At 42.5% G+C, this 13,881-nt stretch overlaps 1 protein-coding gene across 2 annotated transcripts in view; it reads right to left on the reverse strand.

Annotated features, from left to right (window-relative positions):
• Nucleotides 1–13,881, reverse strand: part of LOC144770707 (B-cell receptor CD22-like) — a 255,878-nt gene that overhangs the window by 51,605 nt on the left and 190,392 nt on the right. For both annotated transcript variants that reach the window (XM_078655435.1, XM_078655433.1), the window contains exons 7-8: nt 11,287–11,380; nt 11,133–11,202 (exon numbers count right to left, since the gene is read on the reverse strand). In XM_078655435.1, coding sequence (XP_078511561.1) covers nt 11,133–11,202; nt 11,287–11,380 — 164 coding nt within the window. The remainder of the gene's footprint in view (nt 1–11,132; nt 11,203–11,286; nt 11,381–13,881) is intronic.

Consider the following 13,881-nt stretch of genomic DNA (forward strand, 5'->3'; position numbering starts at 1 on the left):
AAGATTTCTGCATATCTTTTCTGAAACTCATATAACCTGGTTTGTTAAGTAGTAAGAAGCTAGGTTTTATACAAAGCAGTTTGAATTTAATTCTGACCTTAAGGGAAAGCCGGTGTAGGTGTCTGAGGACTGGGGCTTTATACTCTTATGTTTTAGAGCCTGAGAATAGTCTGACAGCATTGATTGGAATCAAGAGGTGGACAGAAAGACCAGCAAGACTTAGCAGTCGTAGTTTAGTGAAAGTGAAAAAGCTGTTATTGTTCGATTATTTAAAACCATTACAATATGATAACAATATAAAAATAGTTATCTAAAAAACGACATACGTTGTATTCCCTAATTTTTTTCTCCAGTCAGTTCAACATAAAACCTTCAGTAAAATGTCATATTCTAGCTATGCAGTTTAAACACAAGGTGCATTCATTTTTATAAATGGGAGATATATCCGCCTCTCTCCTCCTTCCAGACCTGCAGTTTTCTTTTTGCGGCTCTGCATTTGCGGACAGTCCTATACGAATTAGGTCTATGAATTTCCCCAGCCGTGCTACTATTTGACTTGCTGTAGACGAAAAACACAAGTCCGAAATTTCGCAGCATCGGTTGAGGCCCTGAGCTCTGCAGATTGGAATGACCAAACGATGCCTCTCACTGGCTAACTTTGGGCAGCAACGCAACAAATGATACCAGGATTCCTGATGATAATCACAAAGTCTGCATGCTACTGATTTATCCACACGGGCCCAGCTTTGATTGAACTCCACTAAGGGTAGTGCCAGGAGCCTCGTATAAGTGATTTTATTTTAGTTTGAACGGATAGGGCTTGCACAAGATAGGGCTGTGCTTTTCCCACTTTATAGGAGGCATCCAGTGAGGAGAGATTTGGGTGATGATGCAGACTAGCGAGATCTCTTGCGAATGATATTTGCTTTACCTGTTGGTTCACTGCTCTTTTCCATGCTGGAATTGAAATATTCGTATTGGCCAGGTTTTGCACCTCTGTTTCCAGCAATTGATTGGCTACTGCCAGTTGCGCTTGCCATGGGGATCCGATTTCTTTGAAGATTGTTTTAATTTGCGCTTTCAATGCTGTTGCTGGGGCTCGCAAGGTGCTAATGTAATATTTTATGTTGTCTCCCAGGCAAGAAATGTCGGGGCGAGAGAGCCCCAGCTCCAGCCTTACTCTGGCTCTCCTGGCCTGTCGTGGGATGCCCAGCACTTTCTTATATGCGGCAATTTGAAAACTCATATAAAAGTTGGTAAGGGCTCCGGGGAAGATTAAATGGCCATAGTTAACTGAGGGCACTATTTTTGCTTTTAAGACTTTCAAGATAGAATCCGTGGATGGACTGTGTAATTTTCGATAGAGGTTTCCCAGACTGCAGATGATTCCTGCCCCTTTACTTCTTAGATGCTTCAAATGAGCTGTTGTCTTTGCCCCCTCCGTTAGCCTGAGGCCCAGGTAGTTATAATTTTTGCAAGATCTAATTTCCTGGTCACCCAGGCGCCATTGGGCTATATGCTTGTGATGGTACTTCCCAAAGATAAGAATCTTGGTCTTCTCCTGGTTTACCAATAAGTTATTCTTTTGATTAAACCTGTGTAGCGCATCTAGGGCTTTCTGTAAGCCTATCCTGGTATGATCCAAAATTACAAGGTCGTCAGCGTACTGAAGGATTTGGAGCCGCACATTCCCCAGCATTGGAATGACTAAGTTTGCCCCCTCCAATGCTTGACCCAGGTCGGATGTGTAGATGTTGAACAGGAGCGGTGCAAGTACACACCCTTGTTTAAGGCCGTTATTTCTTAGGACCTTGTTGGTCAGCGACGTTTGACTGGTCTTAATCCGTAACCAGGTCCCATTGTGTAGAGACCTTATTGCCTTTAACAGCTTTTTGGGGATGCCCCAATTGGTGAGTTTACTCCATAATATGCTCGATCTAATGCTGCGCTGTAGTCCACAAAACAGCAAAACAACGGAGGTTGAGCGGGCTGAGTCGCACGTCTGGACAAGTAACCCAGTGCTATGATGTTATCTACTGAGGAACATTGTGGTCTGAATCCAGTTTGAAGAAATGGAAGGATGTTGTGCTCCTCCGCCCAGCTTTCTAATTCCTTCAACAGCACTCTAGCGTATGCCTTTGCTTCGATGTCTAGCATAGCCACAAGCCGATAGTTTTCAGGTTTTGTGTGGTCTCCTTTTTTATATATGGGGCAGAGTATTGAGCCTTTTCACGATGATGGAATGGAAGCCGTTTCAAAGGCATGCTTAAAGAGTAAGGTTAGCTGGTCTGCCCAGAATCCGTATGCCTCTTTGAACACAGCCGCTGGGACTCCGTTGGGGCCCGGTGCGCTGTCCATCCTCATTTTCTTGTCGTAGTCGTAGTTTACTTTGGATCTCACCATCTGTTGAACTCCACTGTGATGGAGAAACGGTTTAAGTGTTTTAATGACGAACAGAAAGGCTTGGGCTTGAAAAGCCACATTGTCTGTATGGGAAGTCATGATGCAATATGATGCAATATAAATCAGTCCATATGCCCAATAAATTTGCATCTTTGGTTGGTCGATGTGAGTCACTGTTGTAATGGAGGAGAATACCAAAATCCTTCTTCTATATCCTTACAATTTGGTATAGGATGTGTATGTACTTGAAGTTTTAAATGCATGCTCTTGAGTTAAAACACATACATAAGCTTCTTTCATTGTTGGATGCCAAGTCAACCAATGATTAAACGTCCTCGATGAAATCCCATGAGCCCTGAATCATTCATGTATGGCAGAAGACATTTTGTAAGAAAACTCTTCATTACCATTAAACTATCAATAAACTCTTTTGGAAAAACATATAACTACTCAATCTCTTCCCCATTACTCATCAATACAACTGGTTTCTCTAAGCATGAAGTCGGTTTTAGATGCATCTTTCTTTGATCCCTTCGAACAAACAACTAGAGTGGTCCTTAATCTCAACATTTCTTGTCTAACGCATGAGGATTGCTACTTTGCTGAAGAGCTGCTTGTTGGCCTAAGATTTTGACAAAATTAGTTATGGAGTATCTGAATTAAGTTCTATTTGCCCTGTCGTGTAGTTCCTACCAATCTGTAGGACCAGTGCATTATTCAGACAACATAAACTAAGGGCCTGGTGTCAAGACTGATTCTAGACACCCCACAGGATATGTTGGCCGATAGACCAGCTAGCTCAATGGGCCACCATAAGCCCCCTAACCTAACAGGGAGCGAATGGTTTCTGGCAACCACTGAACATGACAAACCTGTCCCATCAGGAAACAGTACAGAACCTTTAGCTCAGTCACTCATGATCAATTGTTCTCAGAGAAATATACAGAGAATACACAGTGGGACGTTTTCCAAAATATTTACTGAACCAACGTTATTCTTTCAGAAAATACGTGTGCTGCAATGATTAGGAAACAGAAGCAGATAAACATGATTAAAAGCACCAAAAGTGTAAATAGTAGGTAGAGTTCTACCATGGTGCTAAAGCAATGTATATATGCAGGCATATAAAACAAGGCAGTAATCAGGCTTACTCCTACGATGCAGACCCTACTGTAAGGGTATTTAGAGTGTGTGTAGGTGTAAATTCAAGAATCACCCCAATGGACGATCCAACCCCATCTTGGTCATGAACTGGACACCCCTCACAAAATAGACCTCTGCGTGGTGATTTCTCAGCATGCAAAGACCCTTGGTGTCAGCGTAAGTACCTCCTCTACTTATCTATTGGGATGCTCATCTTTTATAATAGAAAGCAGCCTTGCGATGTATGCATAGACTAGTGATGTTGTAGATATGTAGATAGCCCTGTCTTCCCACGGATGCAGATAGTGATGACATTTGCACATAGTAAGAAATAGGACCTTTTATATGATGTTCAGGGTGTTGTGATAATGTTGGGCAAAGCTAGATGTAAAACATGTTTCGTTTCAAAGACACTAATCCAACACTGTCGAACATGTAAATGTATGCAAAAGGTCAGAGCTTGGAAATGTTATTCATGAGGACAATATAAGAAATAGATTGCTTCGCTACATGGGCCTAACGCAGGAATATAACAGCACCAACTCTTTGCTTAACGTATACACCATTCATTGCAGTGGCGTTTGGACCCTTCATATTCTTGTCTCTAGTTTCTAAGTTAGACCTTGTGAATCAGCTTCCTCTTCTCCAGAGTTCTCCTAACCAACTTTGTTCTTTCCTGGCTTCTTTCCATCATCATGTTTCCCTACCATACACACCATGGCGTATGCCAATTTCTGCCACATTATGTATAACTCCTACTGAGCCAAGCACCCTTTAAACCTGGAAATTTGCACCTACACCATATATCTATACTACATTACATACCTTGTGTTGCTTTACCTGTGCTTAAGGCTGACTTGCCTTTACCCACTGAATGATGGTTGCTGTTTGCAGATCATTTCTGTATTATCTGCCTGTACTACAGGATTTACAGCATCTTATTATAGTGCTGTTGCAAGTTATTTAAAGGAGTATGTGTAAAAGGATGTGAATGTCATTGTGTGACATCATAGCACTGTGTTCACCTGTTCATCACAAATAATATCTTTGTGGAGTATTATGGAGTATTATGGGTGCATGTTGTCACATGCATAAGTCACAAAGCCTATATTACCATGCACTATTGAGGTCATGTTATTTAGCTATATGATTATGTATTACAGAATATGCAAGTGGTTCTACAAGCATATGATATGGACCTCTGATAGAAATTAAAATTGCTATCACAGTCTTCTTGATATCTATTACACAAACAGTACTACAACACGTCATAATTGATAAATTCTGAATACTCCTTTATGAACACTTCCTCTTTCACCCTTTTAGAATGAGATGTAAAAAAGCTAGAATTTATAAACATAAATGGTTGTGACATAGTGCACACATTCAACTATTAATCATTGTTGGACTTGGCCCTTTTGCAGGGTCATCCCTGAACTGTTTGCCTTCCTTTTAGCCTTTCTTCCTGACCTGGTGTTGGTGGTTTTTAGACTCTGGACTCTTTAGCACTTCTGTCCAGTGTAAAATGCGTGTGTTCTCCGTGGTAAACATGGTACGATTGGTGTACACCTGTTTAGCGTATTTAATTTACCTGTCAGTCCCCTGTAAAGTGGTATCTCAGATACCCAGGGCTACGTCACTACTGGCCATTGTGACGTGACACCTAAAGTGTGTGCCACGTCTGTGATCCACCTTTTCCTGCATGTCAGTCGCCCCTAAGGTAGGCCCTAGCTAGCCCTATGGGCAGAGTGAATTGAGGGTAAAAGTTTGGACATGTACCTGGTAGTGACAAACAGCCATTTTGGTTTCTCACTGCTGTAAGGCTGCCCTCGCATAGGAATGCATTGGGGATTCCCTGATAAGTGGTTCAGAGATAATTCCTGATATGAGAGGAGCTGTGCTCTCTGGGCACTAGGTGCCAAGGCTCATTTTGCATCAGCTACACCGCAACAGCGTGGGCAGCTGCAATGAGGGGGCAATGCTTTTCCTAATGAGGAAGGGGTGAGATGCACCCTCGCCCCCAGGCATGCACGTCTGTGGTTTGGCAACCAGAGGGCCTGGTGAAAGGCCCTAAGGTTTACAGCGCCCTGACCTTTGGACAGAGGGCATTGGGTACAGCGTAGATGGGCCCCAAGGAAGGCTATTTGACCTGAGGTCATTTCTGAGTACTTGTGTACATGACAAGGCCCAAATGGCCTTGTCATGTATATAATCCCCTGTGAATTTCTACCTGGTGTTAGTTGCCACAGTGTATATTGTGTGATTATGATCTAATGTGTTTACGATAATATAAAGGCAATTTTTTATATAACCTTGTGTGGGGTTTCTTTTATAGTGTGTCTAGTATGTTGCTTCTGTGTGTGTGTGTTTCGCAAACGTTTTACACATTGCCTCTGGAATAAGCAAGACTGCTCGTGCCAAGCTACCAAGGGTTGAGCAGGGGTTATCTTCAGCGTGTAACTCCATTGCCCTGACTAGAGTGGTGGTTTCTGCCTGGCTTAGGCGCAAACCCTAGCCAAGCAGAAATCCCATTTCTAAGAATCAGCAAGCAAATAGTGTGAAGGTATAGACTACAGGATTCTTTGACAAACCTGAACATACAATCATTGGCAAAAACCACGAGGTCTTATATTTTATATTCTGAGTTATTGGCTTTGCCAATGTTAGTTAATAATGGAATACACCCCATTAATCTATTAAAGTAAACCTATTCTACGGTGCTGGCGGATGCACACACATATGCTGTGATGCATGCACATGAAGCATGGCAGTCATTTTTAATATACTGTTGTAATATGGTGAACAGCTATGTTAGGATTGTAAAATAAAACATGACAAATTAAAAAAATGGCCTTGAAGCATTTAAAACAAAGCATTTGGTCCAGGAAATTGTTGCTGCTACTTGACCCTCAGAAAAGTAAATATATGTAACAAATTTAAAGTCAAGTAGCACGACAGGGATAAAGATGGTAAGCAGTTGGGACACGAAGGCAAGAGATAGTGTGAGAGGGAAACTAAGAGGCTAAAGGTGAGACAGCAAGGGAAGAAATACACTCCTGTGGAGTCCTGAATAGTAGGATGTGTAAGGAGAAAGCTCATGCTATGGACATGCTGCAAGACTGGAAAGCTCCTAGGAAGGATAAACACTAGAATAGGAAAGAAAGCCATCAACTAAACTGAGAGAGATAACAAAGACATCCAGTAATGAGAAAGTGGCTGACTCAAAGTCCACTTTATTAGGCAGATGCAGTAACTTAAGCTCCGAATGCCCGGCCGGGACCAGTCCTCCTGGATCAAATGTGGCAAAAATAACGTACAGAAGGCAGCAGCTTATGGAATTCAGTAAGTCGGGAAAAGAGCTTTGCAGACATTGCCTCAGCCTGTCATCTGGGTTACGCACTTGCACTATATGCAAATTCCAAATCCAATCAACGGAGCTGGGCACCAAGGATATAGATAATTACTTGGAGGTTAAACTACTCCTAGTAAACTGCAGATCAATGCCTAAACACTATATGCAAATTAATATCTTACCCAATTTTCTCGAACATTGACTATATTTCTACACAGGACCCTGTCCCTATTCCCTGGTCAGACCATTTAATAATCCCTATAATCTGGAGAATATCTAGACCCCCGTCCACCGACCAGTATATAAAGGTTTGGGACCGACCATTGGCAAAAATTATCCCCGAAACCTGGACGGACCGCTTAACAACATCCTACCCTAACAGGAGCAGTGACCCCAATACGGCTTATGACAAATACACAGAATGGATTACTGCATTCCTGGATGCCACCATCCCCGTCAAATGGAGGTCAAAGAGCCCCGCAAATAAAAAATTCCCATGGTACACCCGAACTTACGTGAATATAAGCAAAAATGCAAAAGGCTAGAGAGGGAATGGAGGAGGAACTACTGCTCGGAGAAAAAACAAAAATATAAGGAGGCAATAAAAACTTAATAAATAAAATACTGGAAAAACATGTCAACAGGTCACTGTCCAACTACTTGGAATCAAATGAAATTCTTCATAAACACAGACAGGCTTCCGACCGAACCATGGAACGGAAACCGCACTTCTAACAGTAATGGAGGAATCCATGAAAGTGCTTGATCTTGGTGGGACAGTAGCAGTTATCCTGCTGGACCTGACAGCCACTTTTGACAGACTGAAGGAGGTAGGAGTAGTAGGAAATGCCCTCTCTTGGCTCAAATCGTTCTTAACATACAGAACGTTCCAAGTGTTCGAAGGTAGGCACACCTCAAGAGAGATTCCTCTTGTATGCGGGGTGCCGCAGGGATCATCGCTAAGCCCCACCCTTTTTAATATGTACCTCAGACCACTGGCCGAGCTAGTACTTCCTTTTGGAGTTAGTATAGTTACATACGCGGATGACACCCAACTGGTGTTTGCCCTCAATCACCCAAAAAAGAGCATTACTGACCTAGAATCATGCCTTGGAATCTGGCTCGACAGGCCCCTCAAACTTGATCATCGTGCAGTACAAGTTGCAGCCACCTGCTTTGGCATCCTAAGGCAACTAAGGAAGATGCTATCTTTACTCCCTGATACTGCGCGCAGAACGATGGTTCAATCGCTAGTCCTTCCTCGACTGGATTATTGCAACTCACTTTACTTGGGAACTCCTAACACCACGATCAGGAAGCTCCAGGTAGTGCAGAACGCCGCTGCCAGATTACTACACAATATTCCAGGAGAACAACTGGCAAAACCAGCAATAAAAGCACTTCACTGGCTGCCCATTGCTGAGCGCATTAAATTCAAATCCCTATGCATTGCACACAAGACGCTATGGGGCACAGGCCCAAAAATAATTCATATCCTCTTAAATTTCCATCGACCTATGCGGAACCTAAGATCTGCTAACCTCTTCCAAGCCAGTGTACCTAAAATAAAGAGAGTGCGAGCAGGCGGACCCATGTTTTCCTACAATGCCTCCACTCTATGAAACTCCCTTCTGCCCAAGCTCAGATCTACATCAGATCACCTTGCATTCAGGAAACAGCTAGATACATGGCTATTCCAAAACCTGCAGTAAGACTCTAGGTTGTGGTCCGTTGCTACGTAAGCGTTGGGATGCCTATGGGTAGCCATGCGCTCAATAAGAATGTATTAATATTAATAATAACACTCTGATTAGAATGGTTGTGACAACAAAATAGGTATTTCCATTTGAGAAGTCAGTAAACTATTACAGATTTCAAAAATAGGTTTCTGACTGTATACTGATTCACAATTTGGAAGGGGTGGGTTGTGGATATCCTTTGCAAATTCCAAATCAGTAGCCATTGAAAAGGTACTGACTTAATAGTCGGGGTGGTAACCTATTTACAAAAGGCAAGGGGATATCCTTTGGACCACTTACCCTTCATGAATTTGGATCAAAGTTTCATGGAAAATAGCAGTAGTTTAGGGGACCCATGAAAGTTTTTTTTTTTAAATCAATTCCCTCTAATGAATTTAGAATGCTTTAAAAAAAGTTTACTTTATTTAAAAGCAATCACTAGCATATGAGTCTGCTGACCCTTACAGGCCACCAGCGCTGTGATTGCGACCAATCAAACTGAGTCACAAATTTTGACCTATTTAATGAATATTATTTAGAGAGGTCAGATTGTGACTGAATCTAAATCTTTATTTTTGCAAACTGACCTATTAGTATATAGGTCAGTTCACACAATAGGTTTCTGGTCATAAAAAGACTGGTTGCAAATTTCACCCGTCTTTTGTGATCAGAACCATAGTAACTCGGGCCCTATGTATAAGCAATGTAATTTTGTGGGTGGATTATTCCTTTGTGGGGAGCCCCTTCAGTAAGCCTTCCTTCTCCTCACTTTTTATGTCTTGCTCTGATCAAATGCTGCCATTGTGTCTATTAGTGGCATGCAACGTGAGAAGGACACATCACTGCAGGATGGGGATAGACTTACGTATGCATTTTAATGTGTGATTGCTGTAGTTTTGCAGCAGTGACTACTGTCATTGATCATAGTGCATCAGATCTTCAGAGGGTTGAGTCTCACTGTGCCTGTGAATCCCATTTTTAAAAAATAACATTTTACTAGCCAGTGCTTCCCATTGGACAGAATACTGCTTATAAAACATATAGGCATATCAAAATTTGCATTCCCATTATTAAAGACTATGCAGAATTCAAAATGTCTGACTTTCCTATCATGACAGGCAAAGCACCTTGGTATTTCTGACAAGTATACAGATTTGTGTTTACCTATCCTCATAAAAGTGAATTAACTTTATTAAATTTTGCATATCATTATGACCTGCTATTTCTGTGGGTTTTATGTAAGAGATATAAGTATTATTTCCTTTAGTGGTACCAATTGGTATTTAAGCAACTATTTGGTAGAGCGAAGACTTGTCCTTGAGAGCAATGTACCTTAATCTTTTACTACACAGTCATGATCACCAATAGGTATAATTACAAGACTACATGAAACTTGCTTCTATCACTCATAAATTGTATCTGCAGTGCATGTCTAAATAATGTGTGTTGGAAATGATAACAATATTAGTTGCAATTCAGAAATGCACTCTCTAAGAGGAAGTAACAAGTAGAGATAGAGATATTTATCCTCGTTACTCCGGCCTCAGGTAGGTGGACCAGTTTGGAGCAAACCCCTGTTTACTGACTTAAATAAATAAGGGTTTACGTCGCAATATATTGGTGGATGCACAAGAAGCCCTATATTCCACCCATGTAACATCTCCCTGGCACAAAGTACCATAAGGCAATGCAGTGTGATTCGTTGTGAAACTGTAGGGATAAATTTCCATGCAAAGTCACACAAACGTTGATTTCGAGCCTATCCTTGGAAATGGCCCAGCTGAGTGTAAAGAGAGGAAACAATACAGAGAGCCAGGGGGGGCAGGGGCAAAGAGAAGGGAAAAGTAGAATACAAGTGACAGAGCAAGAACACTCATACCAGGCCCGGACTGGCCGTTGCGGGCACCGGGCAATTCCCCGGTCGGCCGCAAGGGTGGGGGCCGTTTTTGTGACAGGGACGTTTTTGCAGCAAAGCTGCAAAATCGGCCCTGTAACGAATTCGGCGGAAAAGTGGTCCTGGTAAAGAGCTTGGTGGCACCCCCCCCCCCATCCCGCAGGAGGAGGAGGGGGGGCCGGGCGAGCACTTTGCCAGGGCCGGTTTTGGTTCCCAGTCCGGCCCTGACTCATACTATGGAGTGCATAAGGGAAATGAAGGAGTAGCTCCCATAGTTAAAGAAATGCCATAAGGTAAAGGTGCAAGTAAACTAATCAGAAAACCATGAGACTGAAATGCTCCTGGTTCAAACAAACAGAAGAAGTGGGATGAAAGTCATCGCAATAATAATGACCAAATGAGCTGGACACCAAAGCCATCTATTCATGAGCAAGAGGCTGTACTGAAAGCCACTATATGTATATTGGAACCGACAAGTCTGGCCAAAGCTGTATTTAGTCGAGACCTAACAAAACAACATTTCAAATTGGGGCCTGTAGTTTCATTTGACCTTATCAATTTGACCTCATCAATGGTGCTACTTTACAAGGACTCTACTCACTCTGTCATACTCGGTAGCTGCAGGTTGGGTGTTGTCTTTTGCCAGCAGTGGCGCCTTTTTCTTTCTGCCCCTGTTGAAGGAAGACACAGCCATTGAGATGATGATGTTAATAGGACACCAGCTTCGTGCTTCCAGGAGTTCTGGGAGACTGTACCTTATTATAATGAAAATCACAAGTAGGAATATAATTAGGAAAATGGCAGCTGCAACACCTCCAAGAATCACAAAGTTTGTGCTCGACTGTGCGGCTGAAAAGAAGGAAAAGAAATGTAATGCAGGTAGAAATCAAACTGATGAATTACATACAAATCAGGGAGGCTGGATATGAGAAGCCTAAATGAGTGAGATCATCTGTGCCATGCCAAACAATACACAATGTGTTGTACCCTGTACATAGAGACACTGGTAGCATTGTAGTATAATTCAAGTCTTCTTTATTTGTTCCACGTCAGGGTAGTATCAATCTCTGTCCAACCATGTACCAGCTCCTACATCTCCTACACCAGCTCCACCAGGAGCAGCCTGCCTAGCTGCTCAGCCCTTCTCCAACTGTCACCACTCATCCACACAGGCACCGAGGCCTCCCATTCATCACAGTCACACCAACATTCCATTACCATCTCTCACTCTGGCTGAGCAGCTAGGAGTACCCAGGCTGATTACATATACATGTAATACTTAGGATATAACACAATGAAACTAGGATATCCTGACAGCGGTGTAACTAAAGTTGGGAAATAATTCCCTTTGACAATAAGTGTTATCACTTTAGCCCTCCCCAATCATGTATTGACCTGGGTTCTCTGTGGAACAATATGTTTTTTTACTCCAAAAAGTTCAAGACTTCAGAACCATTCCTTTTCAGTTCAGTGTCTTCCTGCTGTGTTTCCATATCTTCTATCTGCACATTGCAGAGGAATTTCACGATGAGAGTTGTGCTATGGTGGGGTGGAAACCTTGGGCTCTATTCGCAAACTGCATTCTGTAGTACTTTAGTAGGTCTTCAATACTACTACTAAAGTACTTCAAAATGCTATCTGCAAACCAATGAGTATAGGTCTCATCTACCACCTCTCCTATGTTGTCTATTTGGAGATCCTCATACTTTTAAACTTAATATTTAGTAGTACATGTGGGAGGGACCTGGGGAGTAGGTGAAAATGGGACATAATTACTACAAAAATAGATGGGGTTTAGGGAGGAGTAAGGATGGGTTAAGAGGGTGCTAAGGCAAGGGCAGATACCAGGCCACAAAAGAGTAAGCCCACTGCTATTCACAAACTGCACGTATAACTTTTACTACTACCAAAAAGGACCCAAAACAGTATTGAATATCTTGTCATAAACTCCAAAAGCCATACTCCATTTTGAGAAAGTTTGCCTTTGATCCACATTCACCATGTCATTTTCTTTTGCCAAAACAGTGAAATTCAAATTGCATCTAATACATAAGGTGACACAAGGCAGCTCCATGCTACATGATATCTAAGTTTCAAGGTCTGACAATGGATGTGTAAAATAAAAATGTAGTTCAAATTGATGTATTTTCATCACAGTTCATACTGGTTATTTCTCGGATTCATCAACAGTCTCCCAATGTAGTCTAAGTCAGTGGTCAACCATATATTGATTAATGAGGCAAAATGAAATATGGCCTTTGCACCATATTATCACAAAAGGTCCTGTCGTAGCATTCACTCTTTTAAAAAAAAGATATATTTTTATTTGCTTTTTTAAAGTGCATGAACATAACAAGCATGTCACATGGATCCATTCTCCATACCTTGCCACCCATCCACCCTCCCCCACCCCACCCACCAAACCCATGGTCCCATCAATAATATTACACAGTAATAAAATGATGCCCCACCTGTCTCCATAGTACTCAGATTAATCAGGAAGAATCCTGCAGGCAACCAATAACCCCGATGACCTTTCACTCTGCTTTCACAGTCCCCCATCTAACCCATAGTACCGTCTCCACCTCCCCCATACTCTGGTAACCTTCTTGGGACATCGCCTGGCATTGTAGTTGACCCTTTCTGCTGCCATGTACATGTCCATGCCCCGTCTCCAATCATCTAGCTGGGGAGGTGTGTGAGCACCCCACGTCCGGGCCACATCCCTTTTAGCCACCACCAAGGCCAGTGTTACAAAAATCAGAAGTGGGCGAGTCAGATCCACATCATTCGTTATTCTCAGAAGAACCAGTTTAGACTCCACTGGGAGGGCCGTCTCCAGTATCTCATTTAATTCTCTTAAGATCTTGACCCAGTACTCCTCGATTACACCACATTCCCTGATAGTATGATAAAAGTCTCCCTTCACATGCCCACATCTCAGACAGTTGGTATCACTAGCACGCCCCATTCTGTGCAATCGCTGCCTATCATAATAAAACCTATGCAGAAATGTATATTGTATGAGCCTAAGGCGGGACTTTATTGCAACTTCCCAAGGATGCATCAAGGCCGTCTCCCAGTCAGTCGTGACCATCTCCCACACATTTATTTCCCATGCTTCTCTCAATTTCACCAGTCCATCCGGCATAATATTAATCAGAGTCTTATAGGTCAGAGAGACTAATTTGCTGGGACGTGCTCCTGCGGTAGACGGCACTCAAGCGGGGAGTACTCTGAAAGTGAACATGTGAGCGCCTTCTCTGTCCTCCACGCATGACGCAGCTGCGCATATTTCAGGTACTGGGTATGATGCAGCCCATGTTCTACCCTCAGCGCCTGGAAGGACT

This window comes from Lissotriton helveticus, chromosome 7 (assembly GCF_964261635.1).
Source record: "Lissotriton helveticus chromosome 7, aLisHel1.1, whole genome shotgun sequence".
In the NCBI taxonomy this organism is placed as follows: Eukaryota; Metazoa; Chordata; class Amphibia; order Caudata; family Salamandridae; genus Lissotriton; species Lissotriton helveticus.